Raw genomic sequence first — 22,844 nt, forward strand, 5'->3', positions numbered from 1 at the left:
TATATTCTTTCAGATCCCATAAAAATACATCTGTTACAAGACTGTTGTACGAGATCAATTTATATGCCATAATTAAACGTTGATTGTGTTTCCAATTTTAAAGCAGATTACGATCGGATTCTATCTCTAAGGTGAGAGAGAAGTAGAGAACTAAAAAAAAAAAAGATGATAAAAGTATTGAAATTTTTTGTTCTTTTTAACCACTACTGAAATATTTAATTATTTTGTATAAAACATTTATTTAAATTAAATAAATTTAATACAATAAAAACCGCAAGATGCCAGACGACGACGTACACAGATTGCGCCTGCTTCATTCATCTTATTTTTTATCATCATCATTCATCGTCGCTCAAAACACAGAGGAGAGAGAGAAAAATGGAGATTGGGTTTCTGGGCTTGGGTATCATGGGAAAGGCCATGGCAATGAATCTGTTGAAACATGGATTCAAAGTTACCGTCTGGAACAGGACACTCTCCAAGGTAAGAAAAAAAAAAAACATTTTCCTTTCAGATCTGATTAAGTTTTGAGGATTATTTTGATTGATTCACGGAACAGTGTGATGAACTTGTGGAGCATGGAGCTTCAATGGGTGAGACTCCAGCTCAAGTAATCAAGAAATGCAAATACACTATCTCTATGCTCTCTGACCCTTGTGCTGCTCTCTCGGTATATTTTTCGAATCTGCTTCTTTTAAGCTTTGATGATAAAATTTACAGTTATTGTTGTGGTGTCTGGTTGATTACAAGGTTGTTTTCGATAAAGATGGTGTTTTAGAGCAAATCTGTGAAGGAAAAGGGTATATCGATATGTCAACAGTTGATGCAGAGACTTCCTTAAAGATCAACCAGGTTTTCTAATCTTTTCAGATTATGATGAACCAATGATTAGACAAAAGAACCATCGATAAGTTTGTACAAATGGCAGGCAATCACTGGGAAAGGCGGTCGGTTTGTAGAAGGTCCTGTTTCAGGTAGCAAGAAGCCGGCAGAAGATGGCCAGCTCATCATACTTGCTGCTGGTGACAAGGTAACATTAGATCTCAAAAAAACAGAACCTTTCTAGTTTGGACTTTTTAGTAAGATGTTGTTACGTATTTCAATCAATGTTCTGCTGCTTTGCTAGTCCCTTTTCGATGAAACGGTCCCAGCTTTTGACGTCTTGGGGAAGAAGTCTTTTTACTTGGGACAAGTCGGGAACGGAGCTAAGATGAAACTTGTAGTCAACATGGTCATGGGAAGGTGAACATCTCTGTCTCTCTTTCTTGACTATTTAAAGTAATACGAATGGAAGAACTTGGCTTCATGACATGTTATTTTACACAGCATGATGAACGCGTTTTCTGAGGGGCTTGTATTAGCTGACAAGAGTGGACTTAGCTCTGACACTCTTCTTGATATTCTGGTGAGATATCCTTAGAACTTGACTAGTGAGAGATATGGCTGTTAATTGGTTGTAATGTTGCTGGGGCAGGATCTTGGTGCAATGACAAACCCGATGTTCAAAGGGAAAGGACCTTCGATGAATAAGAGTAGTTACCCACCAGCATTCCCGTTGAAACATCAGCAGAAGGACATGAGGCTTGCTCTTGCTCTTGGTGATGAAAACGCCGTCTCCATGCCTGTAGCTGCGGCTGCAAATGAGGTCAGTTACTCGAAGACACCAAGAATATTGCTGATTGTTGGGCCTGGCATCATAAATCTTTTTGTTTTAAACATGTATCTTCTGTTTTATTTCGAACAGGCTTTTAAGAAGGCGAGAAGCATGGGACTTGGAGATCTGGACTTCTCTGCTGTGATTGAGGCTGTGAAATTCTCCAGGGAACAGTAGTTAAACTATTGGAAAAAAACTGAAATGATTGTTTTCTTCCCAAGGACAAGAGTTTTACTCTACTCATGATTTGGCCAAGAACAACACATTTTAATCCTTCACCGAATAAGACGTCTTTTAAAACACAGTCCATGTCTTACCTCCTTTGGTTTGTGTAACAAATGCATGAGCTTGATAATTAGTGTTATATAAGATTTCTAATCCAAAAGTTCCATAACGTTCATAATAGATTAAAACACAGCACCTGGCATTTCAAAAAATATACTGTATGTGGTGTTTTGACTGATTCGGTTTTGAACAAAATTTTTAAGGTTAATCTGTTCGGTTTAGAAAAATACCTAATACATTAATTAGGAAGTGATTTTTTTTTTTTTAATTTTTGCTTAAAAATGATGATAAGGGTCAGTCAAAAAATGATATGGCTTCCCTATAACATGTACAAATTTAATGAAAAAGACTTTGATTTTTGATAAGATTCATAAAATAAAAAGTTACAGAAACTGTCTATATAATTATTATTAAAATTCTAAAAATAATACAAACTGTAAATATAAGTTTTTTTCATTAAAATGAACTTATGATAAAAGAAGTAACAATTTCGTATAATTTTTCATATTTTCATCAAATCAGTTATAAAAGTATTTTAAGCAATAAACTGTGACAATTTTGATATTTGTTTTATGAACAGTTGAATATTTAAGTTATACTTGGATCCAAAAGTATATAGATGATTAATCGAGATTTTAATTTACTGAATTTATTTGGATGTAAATTTATACAATAACTTTTGTGTGATGATTATTGATTTAATGAAATAAATAAATTTTATTATGTAATAAAATTAAAAAAATACATAATAAAAATAAAAAAAAATCTACCTGGAACTTAATTTTAATTAACTTGACTAAACAGAAATAAAATAAAATAATAAATAGTTATTTATGATTTTATTTGTATTTTTAAATTAATAAAATGAAATTTCTATTTCTATTTATATATATATATATATATATTATTTTATTCTATTTTTGAAAATTTTATTTCTATGCATGACACAGGAAACCAACCAGTAAGCAAGTATAGTTCGGTTGTTTTTATATATACTAGGGATTAACCCGGGTTACGCCCGAAATTTTAATTTTTTCTAATTTAAGTTGTTAAATTATTTATATTTAGGTTATGATATATATTTATATAAATGTTAAGATGCATGTCATAATTAAAATTCATTTTTAAATTTTAACACGTTAAATTAACATATTTTTTACTATTTAAATATTTTTTTGTAATTTTGTTGGCTATCTAGTTATCATATTTAGCAAAACTATCTGTTGAGTGGTGGAATAAATGTTTTAGATATTTAATTAAACTTCAGAGTATTTTTGGATCGACCACATGTTCAACAATCGATCGATCCGTAAAAAGATGCCTGATCTCCTTGGCCAGGTAAGTATAATTTTAGAAAAAATATCTTTGATTTTCAAATATTAAGTATATAACTATTCTTTTGAATATATTTTTTGAATTGTATTTTTGATTAAATTATTGTATTATAATGTTTATGTAAATATTTTTTGCGATGTTTGAATTTGTGTTGTTAGTATATTTAACCTAGATGATATTGATGTTTAACAATTTATTTTTTCTGGAAATAGAAAATAATGATATATCAAAACGTATCTAATACTTGTTAAATGATAGTATAATGTAAATTACATCCATTATTTGAAAATAACCATTTGTTGTTTATATTTTTTTTAAATCAGAAATTATTTTTATTTAATAACATTATTCATATATAATATAATAGTTTAAGTTTGGAAGATTAATCTATATATTTAAATTATGTATATTTTTCAAAAAATAATATAAGATATTATATATTGAGTAACTGAATAAAAGCTGAATTTCTTATCTTGAAAATGAAATATTTATATTTTTGTCTTCATGTTAGACTCACCAATCCAGCATTGATATTTATAACTCAGTATGTTTTTAAAAAAACTTAGTTTTAAGTAATAAACAAATTTAATAAATTAAATTTATCAGCTATAATGTTTTGTAAACTATACTTGAAAACTCTCTAAAATTATATTTTATGCATAATATTACTATTATTTAATTTAAGTTATTTTAAGAATAAATATGCTAAACCAACTTAAATTATATTTACAATAGGACCATCCTAAACCGGTTAATAAACCAAAAACAAAATACTAAACCAACATGAACCAATACTTGATTTGGCGAGGAAAGAAGTGTTTCGGGATAAACACTTGAATGGTTATTAACTGTAATGGTTTGATCATGAAATAGTTAGTATGAATATTAACAATAAAATTATGGATTATATTAATTTAAATTTGTAAGAATACCTTTGAGTCTATGAAAAGCAATTCAATTCCCATGAATAATTTTGGCTTCTGGAAGTTGCAGGTTTCCCAACAATGAATCCACCTAACAAAAAGTTCGTTATTATAAAAAATCTCCTTCAAGGTCATTAAAGGTTTGGGACGGCAAGAGTTGATGGTGGAACCATTTTTTTTGCTCGAGTGCTTTGAAGTTTTCCTTGATAGTGTGAGGTTGATGTTGATGGAATAATGAATTTTATAGGGACTTTCTTGATGTAAAACTATACATTTTTTTTTGTTTAACGTGGTATTTCCATTTTTATATAATTTACTACCATTTTAAGATAGATGTACATTTTAAGATAGATGTTTAAATCTTAATGTACTTTTTCCATTTTTTAAAATGTTTATTTCCATTTCTTATATTTTTTATTTACGTAATATCTATATTTTATATTTTAAAATAGATATTTAAATCTTAATGTACTTTTTCCATTTTTTTAAATTGTGTATTTACTTATATTATATATTTTACATTTTAAGATAGATGTTTAATGCTTAATGAATTTTTTCCATTTTTTTTTTTTAAATGAAAAAAGTACATTAAGATTTAAATAAAAGCTGAATTTCTTATCTTGAAAATGAAATATTTATATTTTTGTCTTCATGTTAGACTCACAAATCCAGCATTGATATTTAAAACTCAGTATGTTTTTAAAAAAACTTAGTTTTAAGTAATAAACGAATTTAATAAATTAAATTTATCACCTATAATGGTCTGTAAACTATACTTGAAAACTCTTTAAAATTATATTTTATGCATAATATTACTATTATTTAATTTAAGTTATTTTAAGAATAAATATGCTAAACCAACTTAAAGTATATTTACAATAAGACCATCCTAAACCGGTTAATAAATCAAAAACAAAATACAAAACCAACATGAACCAATACCTGATTCGGCGAGGAAAGAAGTGTTTCGGGATAAACACTTGAAAGGTTATTAAATGTAATGGTTTGATCATGAAAGAGTTAATATGAATATTAACAATAAAATTATGGATTAGATTACTTTAAATTTGTGAGAATACCTTTGAGTCTATGAAAAGCAATTTAGTTCCCATGAATAAGTTTGGCTTCTGGAAGTTGCGAGTTTCCCAACAATGAATCCACCTAACAAAAAGTTCGTTGTTATAAAAAATCTCCTTCAAGGTCTTTAAAGGTTTTTGGGACGGCAAGAGTTGATGGTGGAACCATTTTTTTTGCTCGAGTGCTTTGAAGTTTTCCTTGATAGTGTGAGATTGATGTTGATGGAATAATGAATTTTATAGGGACTTTCTTGATGTAAAGCTATACATTTTTATTTTTTTGTTTAACGTGGTATTTCTATTTTTATATAATTTACTACCATTTTAAGATAGATGTACATTTTAAGATAGATGTTTAAATCTTAATGTACTTTTTCCATTTTTTAAAATGTTTATTTCCATTTCTTATTTTTTTTATTCACGTAATATCTATATTTTATATTTTAAAATAGATATTTAAATCTTAATGTACTTTTTCCATTTTTTTAAATTGTGTATTTACTTATATTATATATTTTACATTTGAAGATTTAATGCTTAATGAACTTTTTTCCATTTTAAAAAAAAAATTGTGTATTTACTTATTATTATATATATAATTCATATATTATATATTGACATTATTTACTTATTATTTATTTTCCTGTATATGTATTTCCATTTCTTATACTTTTTATTTACTTAATATCTCTATTTTACATTTTAAGATAAATGTTTAAATCTTAATGTACATTTCACATTTTCTTTAAATTGTATATTTCCATTTGTTATACTTTCTATTTACGTAATATCTATATTTTAAATTTTAAGATATATTTTTAAATCTTATTGTAATTTTCCATTTTTAAATTGTGTATTAACTTATATTATATATTTACTTATTATATATTTTTATTTAGATTATGTATTTCTATTTCTTATATTTTATATTTACTAATAATTTTATATTTTAAGATAGATTTACATTTTAAGATAGATGTTTAAATACAAATGTACTTTTCCATTTTTTTAAATTGTGTATTTCCTTTTCTTATACTTTCTATTTGCGTAATATCTATATTTTACATTTTAAGATAGATGTTTAAATATTAATATACTTTTTCCATTGTTTTTAAGTTGTGTATTTCTTTTTCTTATACTTTCTATTTACTTAATATCTATATTTTATATTTTAAGATAGATGTTTAATATTTAATGTACTCTTTCCATATTTTAAAAATTGGGGATTTACTTATTATTGTATATATAATTCATATATTTGTATATTTATAATATTAACTTATTATTTATTTTTCTATATATTGAGTATTTCTCTTTCTTATACTTTATATTTTGTTAATATCTATATTTTATATTTTAAGATAAATATTTAAATCTTAATGTTTTTTTCCATTTTTAATGTAAAACGGCAATGTTTAATAGAAAAACTTGGACAAATATTTAAATAGTTATATTTATGTTTTTTTTTCATAAAATGGTAATGTTACATTATGGAGATAAACCATTTTTTTTAGTGAAAAGTAGTAATCTTACATATGTTTAATGTAGTTTTTTCACTTTTTTTAAGTTGTATGTTTACATATTATTGTTATTTTTAAATGTGAAATGGTAATCTTACATATGTTTAATGTACTATTTCCATTTTTTATGTTGTATGTTTACATATTATTTATTATTTTCGAAATTATATATAATGTTTTTTTTTACAAAATAGTAATGTTACATTCTGGAGTTAAGCCGTCTTTTTTTTAGTGAAAAATGGTAATCTTACATATGTTTAATGTAGTTTTTCCATTTTTTATGTTGTATGTTTACATATTATTTTTTAAAAATAAAAATATAAAATGGTAATCTTACATATGTTTAATGTAGTATTTCCATTTTTTATGTTGTATGTTTACATATATTTATTATTTTCGAAATTATATATAATGTTTTTTGTTTTTTTTCTAAAACGGTAATGTTACATTATGGAGATAAGCCGTCTTTTTTGTTAAGTGAAAAATGGTAATTTTACTTATGTTTAATGTAGTTTTTCCATTTTTTATGCTGTATGTTTACATATTATTTATAATTTTAAATGTGAAATGGTAATCTTACATATGTTTAATGTAGTATTTACATTTTTTATGTTGTATGTTTACATATTATTTATTATTTTCGAAATTATATATAATATTTTTTTTTACAAAATAGTAATGTTACATTCTGGAGATAAGCCGTCTTTTTTTAGTGAAAAATGGTAATCTTACATATATTTAATGTAGTTTTTCCATTTTTTATGTTGTATGTTTACATATTATTTTTTAAAAATAAAAATGTAAAATGGTAATCGTACATATGTTTAATGTAGTGTTTCCATTTTTTATGTTGTATGTTTACATATATTTATTATTTTCGAAATTTTATATAATGTTTTTTGTTTTTTTTATAAAATGGTAATGTTACATTATGGAGATAAGCCGTTTTTTTTTTAAGTGAAAAATGATAATTTTACATATGTTTAATGTAGTTTTTCCACTTTTATGCTGTATGTTTACATATTATTTATAATTTTTCGAAAATTAGTAATATTAAAATTTAAATCTATATTTTATGTCAAGTGTCATCTTTCGGGAGAATTTTTTTTCGTTGATGTGGACGCTCTATGGAGCCTCAAAAGGTCCCTTTTATTAGTATAGATTGTAATTTCAAAAATTTTGGTTAGTTTAGAGAAAACCAGAACAAAAATTCGGTTTGGTTCCATCTGCTTCGTAGTTTATGCATAGCCCTGCCCCCTCTCTATCTATGGGAAGAGAAAAAATTTGGAATAAGATATGTGGAGAGATGGATTCCAACGCTAACGAAGAAGGAAATCGACCGGATGATCAGAGACACGATCGATATAGTGCTTATGTTGCGATTTGGCCGTAGCTCCGATAAAGATTTTCCTCACCTTGATGACATTTTATACCTTCACTTTGATTTCTCTCTCTGAATCAATTTTTTTTTTCTTTTTGTTTTCACGTCTCTATTCACCCAAAATCCCTAATTTCAAAAAATTTCAGCTTGGCAAATCGGCGAGAGATGTCTCGAATTTGCTACGGTAGCTTTGGTTGATGCCGATTCGGATCAAGTTGAAGTTTATATCAAGTACTTCGATATCGCTCTATTCCCTTCCACGATCTTCTTCTTTAATGCATATCACATGAAATTGGATTCTGACTAGGTTCTTGTTTCACATGAAAATTTACAAAACTTTAATTTTTGAAGTTAATTCTGATTTTGTAATGTTTTACAGTATTGCGGATCATACTATGGATTGGTAAGTTTCACCAGAAACAAGACTTTATTAATGTTGTTGAGGTAAAATATTTCAATATATCCTATGAGATTTTAGGAGATATAAACAATTTTGTAGAAAATTAACATATATTTTCCATAATTTTGGAGTCCAAAATCAATCTTCCATTAAGTTGTGTACAGATCCGACCATGTACAAAGGAACGATGAAAGTGGAGGTGATTGTTCATTGCCAGAAAATACCAAATTACCAACTCTTATACAAGAATGTGTGCACACTGATTTTATTCTTCTTTTAATATATGTTTCTCATCTCGTGTTGGAATAATAGACATTTTGTATATTTATATGTATTTTTTTTTTTATATGTATTTTTCACATAAGTAGAAAAATGAGATAAATAATGGTGAAATTGATAAACATGTTTCTTGATTCTTCTGATGTTTGTAAAAGTCAGGGTTTATTTTTCTTTTCTTACGTGAAGTACAAATTATATTGAGATGGGGGCTGTTTTTATTTAAGTGAATTGAGGAGAGAAGCCGGTTCTACATCTCGGCACTGTTCCATCATTTTTTGGAGAACATATTTTTGGTATGGGAGGGTGAGTGTGTTCATCACAGTCCCCACCTTTTAAAGAGAAAATAGATGCAAAAATAGTGGCTATTGTTTTGAGATAAGTGAAAAAAACATTGACTGTCTCACCAATGATTTCCCCACGTTGCATATCTGAATAAGGTTCCTTTCCTGTTAAAATTTCCTATAGCAAAATGTGAGATTCCGTATGAAAATACATCGATATGTTCAGACCGAGAAACATGAATTGTGTTCTAATGAAAGATAACAATCAAGGAATTGTAGAACTGAAAAAACATTGTTTAGATTAGTTTTTACATACTTTCTCGAAAACACATGTGCTGCTCCCGCTAAATAGTCTTGGAATCGGAAATTTCAAATTTGTACAATCTAATTTGCAAAAACACTCGAATGGATTTTGTAGTGCGGTGCTTTAGATATCATGTATTATCCGAATCCAAATGAATCACTACAATAAAATTTGGGTATTGTGACGGAATTTTTCGTCAAGAAAAGAAATCGTAACAATATAATCATTGTTACGTTTTTGTTACCAAGTTTTAATGGTTACAATATGTGTGTCACAAATTTTCTGGAGTAACAAAAATGTCACAATTTCTTGCGACTAAATTTTGTGTAACAAACTCGTCTCACATAGTTACGTCGTATATTGGTAACAAAGCTGTTACAATTTCTCACGTATCAAATTGTCTCAAACTGTCTTAATTTGTGACAGTTTTAATGTGGCAACTATGTCACTTGTAGTGACTGATCTATTGTCGCAAAATGTCACTAATATTGACGACAATATAGTCCTTTGACCGTCACCAATTCTAACTTTATATATTATCTCGAACCGTCATTATTCATAACTAATTTAAAGTATTAATTTTGTGGTCTATTGTGACAACTAAAATGTCTCAACTGTGTAGCTCATTGCAACAAAACTCTTGTCACAAATCATCACAATTATTGACTACAAAGTCGTCGCCAATTCGTTACACTTACGTTAATTCGTTGTTACTAGGACTCAGGTAAGAATTCGTCTTAAATAGATACTAATTTTCCGTCTATAAACTGTCCATATTTTGTAGTAAGCAATGATCACAACTCTAGATGTTCATAGCTATTTATTTTTATTTTTATTTCTTTTATTAAGATTTTGACAATTATATAATTGTTATCAACAAAGAAACACACACAAACACATACGTAGATATACCTAAGAACACAGTACATCAAATTAAAAGAAGAAGAAAATCCCCCAACAAAAAAGAACAAATGTACAAGATTCATCAAAGCTTGTCGTGTTATTTTCCATAGTTTCCTTGTCAATAGAAATCGTCGTACCGGTAGAATAAAATCACGATCTCATAATATGGCCATCTTGAGAAGTTTGCGGCCTTGTCGAGTGATTTAAAATGGTTGGGATATTATTGTGATCCACTACGTCGAATATATTATCACCACTACAAAATCTGCATTGTAATTTCCAACATAAAAATTTCTTCCATAACTAACAGACTAGGAAGCGTAGACCCCATGAATAGAGGATGTATGCATCTGTAATTGGCAAAAAAAGATGAATCACCAAAGAAAATTAGTATATGAGAAAATCAAAATTAGCATATGGGCAGGATAAAAACCAATCAAATATAAAGAAATCGTTTGAGATGCAGAACCATAAAAGAGTTTAAATAATTGACTGAAAATAAATACCTAAATCATAGTATTGGGCACACATACAGCAAACTCCGAAATTGAAGGCTATGAAAAAGAGTTAAAAACCAAATGAGAGACGACTTCAATTTTTTTGTGAGAAGAGTGTTAGGTTTACAGGGATAAACTGTGAGATAAACTATGAGAGAAAGTCATTCCGTTAAGTTGGTAACAACTCGAATATAATGCCTTTTTACCGGGATTTTATGCTCATTTTGACCCTCTAATTAATTTGTTCATAATAAATTGGTTTGTTTTTATTTGTTTTCCTCTGTAGTCAATCTCTTAATATGATATTCTCTCCTAAAATAAAAATTGTTTCCCTAATTAAAATATGAATATTCCTTATTACTTTTCAAACATCTTGCGATGTAAGTCAACATTAATTCAATATTTAAGCGAATATAAATAATAAAATCTAGATTTTTGTCATGTATATGTATGACGTTAATAAAGTCCCACTTTTGCAAGTATTAATATTCGAGTTATTATTGGGTAATAATTTGTTATTTCATACTTAATATCTTTTTTATAATAAAACAAAGTAAAGTCAAATTATATTATTTATTAAAAATAAAAAGGTAAAAATAAATAAAAAATAGTAATAGTTATAAAATAAAAATTATTATTTTAACGTCGTTATCAAAATACTAAACTTTAAATCCTAAACCCTAAACCTTTAGGTAAACCCTTGGATAAATCCTAACCCTAAATCAAAAACACTAAACACTAAACCCTTAATCTTAACCCCTAAACCCTTGGATAAAAAAGAAAAAAACAGTAGCAATTGCTAAAAAAAATTTGTTAAATATTTTAATGCCATCAACAAAACATTAAATCTTAATACTAAATACTAAACTCTAAACCCTTGGATAAACCATAAACCTTAGGATTTAAGATTTATCCAAGGGTTTAGGGGTTAGGATAAAGGGTTTAATGTTTTTAAGATTTAATATTTAGTATTTTCGATTTAGGGTTTAAGATTTATCCAAAGGTTTAGGGTTTACCAAAGGGTTTAATGTTTTCCTCACAATGTTAAAAATATTAAATTTTTTATGCAACTACCACTATTTTTATTTATTTTTACCGTTTTATTTTTAAAACATAATATAACTTGGTAATATTTTATTTATTTTAAAAAAAATATTAAATATGAAATAACAAAATACTATGTTGGTTGGTAAACCTACAAGTTTATCCTACAAGTTTACCTTAGGGGGTGAACCCAAGAATAACTCTTAATATTCAGCGCCGGCCTAAACAATTTCAAGGCCCCTGGACAAAAGTATTTTTTGGAGATTTTAAAATTTTAATGATCTTAGTTTTTTTTAAAAAAAATTCTTAGTTTGAACTATTATATATGAAAATTTTCAGCAAATCTAATTAAAATAATATATATATATATATAACAAAATTTTAGTTGGTAAAATATGTAGGTGAAAAGATTTATTTATCAAATCATTTTTTTTAAAAGAAATACTAAAAATGTGCTATTTATAAATTAAACTAATTTTATTTGTTTTAAACAAATTAGTTGTATAAAAACTATTTGGGCCCTTATTGTTCGCGAACCCTGGGGTGGTGCACTCATTTTCCCTGTTGTGAGCCGGCCCTGTTAATATTATTTGTGCTAAATATTTATATATTATCCCATGATATTTTGTTAACTTTATTTGGGAAATTTCAATAGTTGGAGCCAATGAATAATTCGTACCGGTATTATATGATAACCAGACGATCCACTTGTTCACGTAATAACCAATGAACCAGTAAGTAAAATTGAGCTTAGTAATATAGGGAGTAACAAAAAAAATTATCCCAAAATTTATATCATCATTCTACAAATGATGGTGAAACATACATGTACGTTAAAAAATGCAAGAATCTAATCTTGGAGCAGAAAAACTATTTGTATATGAAGTTTCCCTACGTTTGGTATCATTCTAATTGTACCACAATATATACATGATTCAACTTATTAGTTACAAGAGTTTTATTGATTATAGATTTGTGATCCATCATTGATCACTTGAAATCAATAAGCAGTTTATGATATCAATACACGTGACATAATTTCAGAGAAGCCCCAATATCACTTTCATAGTGTATGTGATTCACTTTCATATTCATAAAAGGTTTGTTGATTTTTAAAGAACTAGTTCTGTTTTCATTGGAATTACATTTATTGTTTTGACACAGAATAAGTGTTAACTTCGACTAGATTAATAGTTTGTGGTGTTATCTACACACATATACTATACACAACGAATCATAGTGAACAATTGTGTCATTACGTATGTTACATTGTTCTGTCATTGGTCCATATCAAATTGGCACAAACATTTAGTTTTTTCTTTTTAAAATTGAAGACTCACCATTCTGTCAAAAAATTTGTCCCGATAGCAACCATAAACATAGTTACAATTATGTCACAGTTGTTACTAACATCTATTTCGTCATACTTATGTTACTAATTGTGACAAGAAATTATTACGATTTAGATCGTCACAATACTGTTACGAAACAATTACTAATTTATGACATAAAGTGGAGCTCTAAAAGAATTATGTGAGAAAAACCAATCAATTTTGTATATAATTGGTCATATAATCGTGGTTAAATAGATAATTTAGTCATATTAACATCTCTAATATGTCACAGATTTGTGACAAAAAAATTTGTCTCAAAATTCGGTCACAATTGCTCTTTTTTCTTGTAGTGAATATCTTAAAAATCTGAATAATCTAAAAAATGAATTTGAAAATTGTATGAGTATTCAAAACCTAAATAAGTATTTTCATATTCATTTTTGTAATTATTTTGATTTTTATAAGAAATATATAGTCAAACTATTATTAACCAAATCCAAGTAACTTTAGATCCAAAATAGTATAACATATAATAGAATATATGTACCCTAAGTATTATTAACCAAAGCTGACTCAAACATATGTAAAATCAGATTGGTTTAGATGGCTTCATCTTAAATCCCAAAAATGCAAAAAAAATAAACATGAACAAAAACGTCTAAGCCTATGTACAAAAGTCCTTTCAGTGTTTATTCTAGGGTTTCAATAAAAAACATGAGAGAGTAAGTTGGTGAAATCGAGTGTGGTTATTGACTGAATACGACATAGAAGAGTGAATCAAGGTCAGAATCTTGTTAAAATGAGTTATTTTAGTCATATTCCTTGGAAAAAAAAATTCTTTTCAGTTTGTGAGGTTCGACATGTGGTTTCACTTTTGAGTGAGAATAAATATTGTATGGTTATTGTCTTCTCAGGCTAACGTATGTATTGTGTGGTTCGCTTGATTGTTTTATTGCTTTACTGAGTATTGAAAATTATTTAATGTGTAGTTAAGGGCCTAATGTCGGGTAATATAGTTTATTATGTTTTTAATGTAATTTGTTTTAAAATTTATACAGTAACAAGAGTTCAGTAACAATGAATTATTATCATTCTGGCCAACTCAAAAGTAAAAAAAAAAGGTTTTGGATTTTGTAGATGGAGTGGTCGATGTTTCAAAGGTGGACTCTGCTTGTATTTTCACCTCTTTATTATCGAAGATGTTTGAGAAAACAATTGTTATTGAGAAAATGTGGTTCAAACTTCCATTTCACAATATTGAAAACAAGACGCTATTGTGGGAAGTAGAGGACAACAAAAAAAGAACTAAATGCAACAAATCGATGGTGTAAGAGTTGGAAATATACATTGAAAAGAGATGATGTTATTGAGGAGAATGAAGAGAATGCCACAACTGAAAAACCGAGTGAGACACCCATGGAAGAACATGATAATAGAGAAATTGTGACAGGTGGACAATGTTAATGAAGAGGAAGAAGATGATGCGATAGAGAGTGATAATCATGGTAAAGATGAAACATATGGTTTTAAAACTAAAGATGATGAAAGTGTAAATTGTGAGGCATGCTTGTTTTATAAATCAGATATTGATGATGAGGTTGAAATACTGGAAGAGGAGATAGATGTATTCGTCAATGTGAACTACAATGAAAAAATTCATCATGAAGATGACTTCTACCTGCCGTTGATGACTCATCCAATGACGAAGAAGAAAACACAGAGTGGTTGGTTAAAAGGAATTTAACTGATGGTGTTTTCTAGGGCTGGGACTTTTAACCGGAACCTTTTACCCGAACCGGACCGACCCGAAATGGACCAGTTCAGTTCGGTTTCGGATATGGCTATATTACCTGATGGGTCCTTGCTTCTAATACCTGTGGGTATTGGTTCTGATGCGCCTCAGTACATGGATCCAGACCAGGACGGCGATCAGAACATTCTGCATGTTCCGACCGAGGTTCGTCAGTCCGATCGTGCCGATCAGTCCGACCGAGCTGTCTACCGACTGGACCCGCGTACGTCCGGAATGGATCTTAGGCCAAACCCACGACCTGATGATGGAACTGACCGTACTGCATGAGCTATTCCCCGTACAACTCGACAAGCTAAGACTGATGGTCGAGCCAGGATCAACTTAGAACGTGAGGAATCCAAAGACGACCGCATGACTTCTCTCTTTTGGTCAGTTTGGCTCGTACCGCGTGTACCGGCGACCGTACTGATGACCTTGCCTCCTTGTTCGACCCAATGATGGACTTCTCTATCAGACATTTCTCTAAGGCAAGGATCCTTAAGCTCTCTGAAGACTTAGGCCATGTTGGAACACAACTCGTTCGTGAAGGACACACGACTGGCCGTCCGGATCATCCTTCGTCCGTCCTGCTCCTTACCGCCATGGACCCATCCACTTCGGATGAACCTGGACAGTAGGCGAATGGTCACCTTGACCAGATCGTAAACCGAAGAGTTACTTTGACTCATTTATTATTATCTAGTCAATCTTTGTTTTCCCTAGGTGTGTTTTTCCGCTTTTCTTTATGTCTCTCTTTGACCACAGGTACTATAAATATGTAATCTCTTTCATGAAGTAAGACAATCGATTTTATTTCAAGTTTATGAGTTTATCTCTTTGTTCTTCGCTTAGAACACTTCTTGTTTCTTGGTGCGTAATATCCAAGTAAACAAACCTTCCTTTGTTGGATGTGTGCGTCATATCAAGCAACAATCGAAGTTCGGTAGTATCAAGAGACTCTCCGCCCCTCTTGTGTCATCATTCAGTCCATCAGTTCTCATTCAAACCGTCTGAGTTCATATCCAAGTCCGCCTGAGTGATCTTTTCCGGAATATAACGTATCAAAGTGGTATCAGAGCCACTCAACCGATACTCTCTTTTCATCATTTCATCTTCCATTTTCTAAAACACTTCTTCTTCATCTTTCTATCTCAAATCCGAGCCATCTCTTTACCAGCCATATAAAAAAAAAAGATTTATATATTAAAAAAACAGAAGAAAAGATTTGATTTTGGCTTGGTGGTGGAGGGGAAATCCTGCTGGCTGAGGAGAAATCCAGCCTTAGAGTGGTTAATACGGATTTCAAAACAAAAATCTCTTATCTTTCTATCTAGTTCTACCTTTGTTTTCTTGGAGATTCCATTGGGATACTTGATTTGTTCTCTTAGAACTTTGAGAGAAGGCTTTTGAGTGACTAGTAAAATTCCGAGTGAAATACTTGTGTGGGTGAGATAAACACTTGAGAGTGTGAGGATTTTTGTCAACTAATCTTCTGTGTTTAAAGCTTTTCAGGAAATCATGGACAGTGAAGAAGAAAGAAATCAAACTGGAAATTCTTTTGTTGGTTTATCTAACTTGCAGATGAGAGCTCTCAATGATTCTATGACTAAACTTATGAATGCAGGTTTGGAACAGATCCATCAGAGGCTTGATGAGATTCAAGGTAGTCAAGACGCGTTCTAGAACCAGGAGAGATCGCCCAAGGAGGAACAACCGACCTAGGAGAGGTCCACGAAACCGTGATCAAGGTGATGTCATGAACGGACTGATGATGGTTTGGGTGGTTGAAATTCCAACCTTTGATGGTAAAAACAATCCAGATGCTTTCCTAGAATAGGAAAGAAAAATTGAACTTGTTTTTGATTGTCAAAACATTTCTGAACTTAAAAAGGTTCGATTGGCCGCAACTGAGTTTTCTGGCTATGCTATTAACTGGTATGATCAAGTTGTGACTCACATGGGAAGGAATGGTAGACAACCGATAGCTACATGGGATGAGCTCACGGCTTTGATGAGGAGACGGTTTGTTCCAGGACATTTCCACCGGGATCTCCACCAGAGACTCAGACGTTTGCTTCAAGGAACCAAATCAGTGGAGGACTATTACTAGGAGATGGAGATCTTGATGATCAAGGCGGATGTTGATGAGCCCTTGGACGCAACCATGGCCATATTTCTTTCAGGTCTCAACTGGGACATTCAAGTTCAAATGGAGCTTCAAGAGTATGGAAGTGTGGAGAAGATGTTACACAAGGCCATTATGATCGAGCATCAAGTCAAAAGAAAGAGCTACTCTAAACCAACCTATACTCCAAAACCAAACTACCTGGATAAAGTTAAGTCTCCAACCACAACAAATAATGATTTTAATAGTAATGTCCCTGCTCATGTTGATAAAGGAAAGGCAGTAGAAAGACATTCAGTGCTTTAGATATCAGGGTCTTGGCCACTATGCGAGCAAGTGTCCAAACCAGAAAGTAATGATCCTCTTGGAGAATGGAGAAGTTGAGTCCGAGGACGATAAGGATGATACAGAAGACAAGGAAGATCTTGGTTCTATCTTTGATGAGGAGCATGATTCTTTCCATTATCCACATCAAGGACCACTCCTTGTCGCCAAGAGACTCGTGGACGACGACTTCGGTCTGATCTTTGACGAAGAAGACGAACGCTTGGACACTGATCTAGTTTCCATCTTTGATGAAGAGGACGAACACCTCAACTATCCAGTTCATGGTCCACTTCTTGTGACTAGAAGAACATTGAGTGTTCAACCCAAAACCAACGAACGAGAACAAAGGGAGAATCTTTTTCACTCTAGATTTGATTTCCGACAAAGTTTGTCTGTTATTATTGATGGTGGTAGTTGTACTAACATTGCTAGTGACACTCTTGTTAGGAAACTTGTGTTTGAGACCAGACCACTTTCTCGACCTTTCAGATTGGAATGGTTAAACGAAGCTGGTGAGCAGTACGTGAAGGAGAAACTCAAAGTTCCTCTTACCATTGGTTGATATGAGGACGAGGTCCTTTGCAATGTCCTTCCCATGGACGCATGCCACATCCTTTTAGGACGACCATGGCAGTTTGATAAGAGAGCCATGCATGATGGCTACACAAACCGACATTTCTTTGATCATAAAGGAAAGAAGATAACGTTTGTACCTTTGGCTCCGTTGGAGGTTCACCAAGACCAGATCCAGTTGAAGAAGACTCGTGACAAAGAGCCAAAGCCGGATGGACCTGAAGCATCTCATTGAAATTCCAACTTCTTTATGAAGGAAAGTAAGGTCAGAAAATCCTTGTACTCTCAACAACCATTTCTTTTGCTTGTTTATAAAGAAACACTAATGACTTCTTCTGACCTTGCACCGGAGTTTCCGAGTGAGTTAATAGATGTTTTTTCAGGAGTTTTCAGATGTCTTCCCAGATGAGAATCCCAAGGGATTGCCACCAGTAAGAGGCATTGAGCCCCACATCGACTTTGTCCCGGGTGCGTCTCTTTCGAACTGTCCAGCTTACCGAACCAACCCGGTGGAAACAAAGGAACTTCAAAAACAAATTGGAGAGCTTCTTGAGAAAGGCTACATCATGGAGAGCCTTATCCCTTGCACCGTACCCGTTCTCCTTGTGCCCAAAAAGGATGGTTCTTGGCGCATGTGTGTGGACTGCCGTGCCATCAACAACATTACGGTAAAATATAGGCATCCAGTCCCTAGGCTGGATGACATGCTTGATGAGTTGCATGGTTCCTCTGTTTTCTCTAAGATAGATTTGAAAAGTGGCTATCACCAAATTCGCATGAAAGAAGGTGATGAGTGGAAAACTGCATTTAAGACTAAGCTACGATTGTATGAGTGGCTTGTCATGCCTTTGGTCTTACTAATGCACCTAGCACATTCATGCGTTTGATGAATCATATCTTGCAGTCCTTTATTGGTCATTTTGTTGTTGTCTACTTTGATGACATTCTCATTTACAGCAAAAGTCTTGATGATTACAAATTGGATTTGAAATATGTTCTTGAAGTTCTTAGGAAAGAAAGGCTTTTTGCAAATCTTGGTAAATGCTCTTTTGGAACAGATCACGTGGTGTTCTTAGGCTTTGTTGTAGGTGCTGATGGAGTCAGAGTGGACGAGGAGAAGTGTGGAGCTTTCATGGTCTTGCTGGGTTCTACCGGAGGTTTGTGCAGAACTTCGGTACTATAGCAGCCCTACTCACGGAAGTAATCAAGAAGAGGCATTTCAGATTCTTAAAGGGAAGTTGACTCAAGCTCTTTTATTTGTTCTTCCTGATTTCTCTAAGAATTTTGAGATCAAATGTGATGTCTCGGGTGTTGGTATTGGTGCTGTTTTGATGCAGGAAAAGAAGCCCATTGCTTGCTTCAATGAGAAGCTTGGAGGAGCCACCCTCAACTACCCCACTTACGACTAGGAGTTGTATGCTTTGGTGAGGGCTCTTCAAACGTGGCAGCAATATCTTTGGCCGAAGGAGTTTGCGATTCACACGGATCACCAATCTTTGAAGCATCTCAAGGGCCAGCAGAAGTTGAACAAGAGACATGCACGTTGGGTCGAGTTCATTGAGACCTTTCCTTATGTAATCAAGTTTAAAAAAGCTAAGGAAAACGTGGTGACTGATGCCTTGTCTCAGAGGTATGTTCTTCTTTTAGCTCTTGAAACTAAGTTGCTCGGTTTTGAATTTATTAAGGATTTGTATGCAACTGATCAGGATTTTAAAGAGGTTTTCAGAAAGTGTTCCCAAATGGCTTATGGAAAATATTATCAAATGTCTGGATTTTTATTCTTTGATAACCGTTTGTGTGTACCCCCAATGTTCTTTCAGGGAGTTATTTGTCAGGGAAGCACATGGAGGAGGCCTTATGGAACATTTCAGAATCAAGAAGACACACAAGGTGGTTCATGAACACTTTCACTGGCCGAGTTTGATGAGAGACATGGAACGGATCTGTGGCCGATGTGTGATCTGCAAAAAATCCAAATCCAAGGTGAAAAATCAAGGTTTGTACTCATCCTTACCCATTCCATCTCTTCCTTGGGTCGATATTTCCATGGATTTTGTGCTTGGGTTGCCTAGATCTAAGGCCGGATGAGATTATATCTTTATAGTGGTTGATAGATTCTCTAAGATGGCTCATTTCATACCTTGTCATAAAACTGATGATGTTGTGCATGTTGCTGAACTGTTCTTTAGAGATATTGTTAGATTGAATGGCATGCCTAGAACAATTGTTTCTGATCGAAATGCTAACTTCCTTAGCTACTTTTGGAAAACATTGTGGTCTAAATTGGGAACTAGATTGTTTTTTCGACCACTTGTCACCCCCAAACTGATGGACAAACTGAAGTTGTAAACCGGACTTTGTCAGCCTTGCTTAGGTCATTGGTTAAAAAAAATCTTAGACTTTGGAAAGAATATTTGCCTCATGTTGAATTCCCATATAATTATTCCATGCATTCTTCTACTAAGTTTTCTCCATTTGAGGTTGTTCATGGTTTCAATCCCTTGTCTCCACTTGATCTTTTGCCTTTGCCTTTGCCTTTGAGTGAAGAGTTGTACATATGGCAAAAGGAAGGCAGACACTATACAGAAGTTGCATGAGCAGGTTCGTGCAAACATTGAAGCCAAAACAAAGGTTTACACAAGAAAAGCCAACAAGAAAAGGAACAAGGTCGTTTTCGAGGAAGGAGATCTTATTTGGGTTCACCTACAGAAGGAACGGTTCCCGGAAGAAAGAAAGCTCAAACTTATGCCTCAGGTCGATCGCCCATTTCAGATCCCTAGAAAAATCAATGATAATGCTTATCAGCTTGATTTACAAGGTAAGTATGATATTTCTTCAAGTTTCAATGTTTCTGATCTATCTACTTTTGTTGCAGATGATCCAGATTTGTGGACAAATCCTTTTGAAGATAGAGGGAATGATACGGCTCGGTACATGGATCCAGACCAGGACGGCGATCAGAACATTATGCATGTTCCGACTGAGGTTCATCTGTCCATGGATCCCGACCAGGACGGCGATCAGAATGCTCTTCATGTTCCGACCGAGCTGTCTACCGATTGGACCCGTGTACGTACGATATGGGGCTTAGGCCAAACCCACGACTTGATGATGGAACTGACCATACTGCAGGAGCAATTCCCCGTCCAACTCGACAAGCGAAGACTGATGGTCAAGCCAGAATCAACTTAGAACGTGAGGAATCCGAAGACGACCACAACTTCTCTCTTTTGGTCAGTTTGGCTCGTACCGCATGTACCGGTGACTATAACCTTGCCTCCTTGTTCGACCCCAATGATGGACTTCTCTATCGGACATTTCTCTAAGACAAGGATCCTTAAGCTTTCTGAAGACTTAGGCCATGTTGGGACACAAATCGTTCGTGAAGGACACACGACTGGCTGTCCGGATCATCCTTCGTCCGTCCTGCTCCTTACCGCCATGGACCCATCCAATTCGGATGAACCTGGACAGTAGGCGAATGGTCACCTTGACTAGATCGTGAACCGAAGATTTACTTTGACTCATTTATTATTTTCTAGTCAATCTTTGTTTTCCCTAGGTGTGTTTTTCCGCATTTCTTTATGTCTCTCTTTGACCACAAGTACTATAAATATGTAATCCCTTTCATGAAGTAAGACAATCGATTTTCTTTCAAGTTTATGAGTATATCTCTTTGCTCTTCGCTTAGAACACTTCTCGTTTCTTGGTGAGTATCCAAGTCAACAAACCTTCCTTTCTTGGACTTGTGTGTCTTATCAAGCAACAATCGAAGTTCGGTAGTATCAAGAGACTCTCCGCCCCTCTTGTGTCACCATTCAATCTATCAGTTCTCATTCAAACCGTCTGAGTTCATATTCAAGTCCGGCTGAGTGATCCTGTCCGAAATAGGACGTATCAGGTTCGGTTTTGGTTATTAACCGAAACCCGATCGGGTACCCGTTTAAACCAAATTATGTAGGTAAAATCTGGAATATTGGAAAAAGTGTCTACACCTATATTCTAACCCGAGTTGTAGAGATAGAGAAGCGACTAAGTTACCACTAGACCACTTCAACTTTTATGCATCCTATTATGTTGTAAATATATATAGCAATTCAATACTACTTTTTATAAAATTGACATTTTAGAGACTTGAACCCCGGTTGGCTACGCTAATGTTCGAGTATGTAACTACTGGACCACTTTGATTTATATGTAAATTGTTTTATTTGGTAAATATATATATATATATATATATATATATGATTTACATAATAAACGGGTACCCGGAACCGACCCGAAACATTTGGTATTCGATCCGAAACCCGAACCGAAATCTACCAAGTACCTACTGGGTAGAGAATTCATTTATCCGAAAGATCCGGACCCGATCGGATCTTACCAGAACCTGAACCGGATATCCGAATTCCCAAGCCTAGTGTTTTCAGCTTACGATAATTATTTAATAAGGGGAAGGAGTTTAAACATAAACTGATCATATACATTCTAAAGACAAGAAGAAACATGATTTTGATAAGTGAGAGAAGACCAAACTCAGTGCTAAGTATGATAATATTGTGGGTGGCGTATTTATTGCTCAGTAAAGAACCCGATTGATAAGTGGATGATAAAAGCGTACGAAGATGAGCGTTAATGTCATCCGATTTGAAGATGCAAGAAGGTCAATTGTCATGAGGTTGCTGATATTTTTCTAGAAGACACTAGGCGAGATCTTGAAATGAGTGCACCAAAGATCAAAGATGAGATGAAAAGGAGGTACAAGATCATTATCTCACCTCCACAATTGGAAGTTGCTAGGAGGATGGTCT

At 32.4% G+C, this 22,844-nt stretch overlaps 1 protein-coding gene across 1 annotated transcript; it reads left to right on the plus strand.

The window, feature by feature from the left end:
- Positions 1 to 259: 259 nt before the first annotated feature.
- Positions 260 to 2,039, plus strand: LOC106430323 (glyoxylate/succinic semialdehyde reductase 1). The gene is made up of 8 exons (XM_013871113.3): positions 260 to 483; positions 560 to 670; positions 751 to 852; positions 929 to 1,030; positions 1,127 to 1,242; positions 1,327 to 1,405; positions 1,475 to 1,645; positions 1,745 to 2,039. The coding sequence occupies exons 1-8, from the start codon at positions 379 to 381 to the stop codon at positions 1,829 to 1,831; spliced, it is 873 nt and encodes a 290-aa protein (XP_013726567.1). The 5' UTR covers positions 260 to 378; the 3' UTR covers positions 1,832 to 2,039.
- The last annotated feature ends 20,805 nt before the right edge of the window (positions 2,040 to 22,844 follow it).

The sequence above is a fragment of the Brassica napus genome, chromosome C7, assembly GCF_020379485.1.
Source record: "Brassica napus cultivar Da-Ae chromosome C7, Da-Ae, whole genome shotgun sequence".
Classification (NCBI taxonomy): domain Eukaryota; kingdom Viridiplantae; phylum Streptophyta; class Magnoliopsida; order Brassicales; family Brassicaceae; genus Brassica; species Brassica napus.

Excerpts from the sequence above, each read along its gene's own strand:
- LOC106430323 (XM_013871113.3), top strand. The coding sequence starts at position 379 with ATGGAGATTGGGTTTCTGGGCTTGGGTATCATGGGAAAGGCCATGGCA. Across the intron at positions 853-928 it reads CTTCCTTAAAGATCAACCAG|GCAATCACTGGGAAAGGCGG; the intron begins GTTTTCTAATCT and ends TACAAATGGCAG. Across the intron at positions 1,243-1,326 it reads GTCAACATGGTCATGGGAAG|CATGATGAACGCGTTTTCTG; the intron begins GTGAACATCTCT and ends TATTTTACACAG.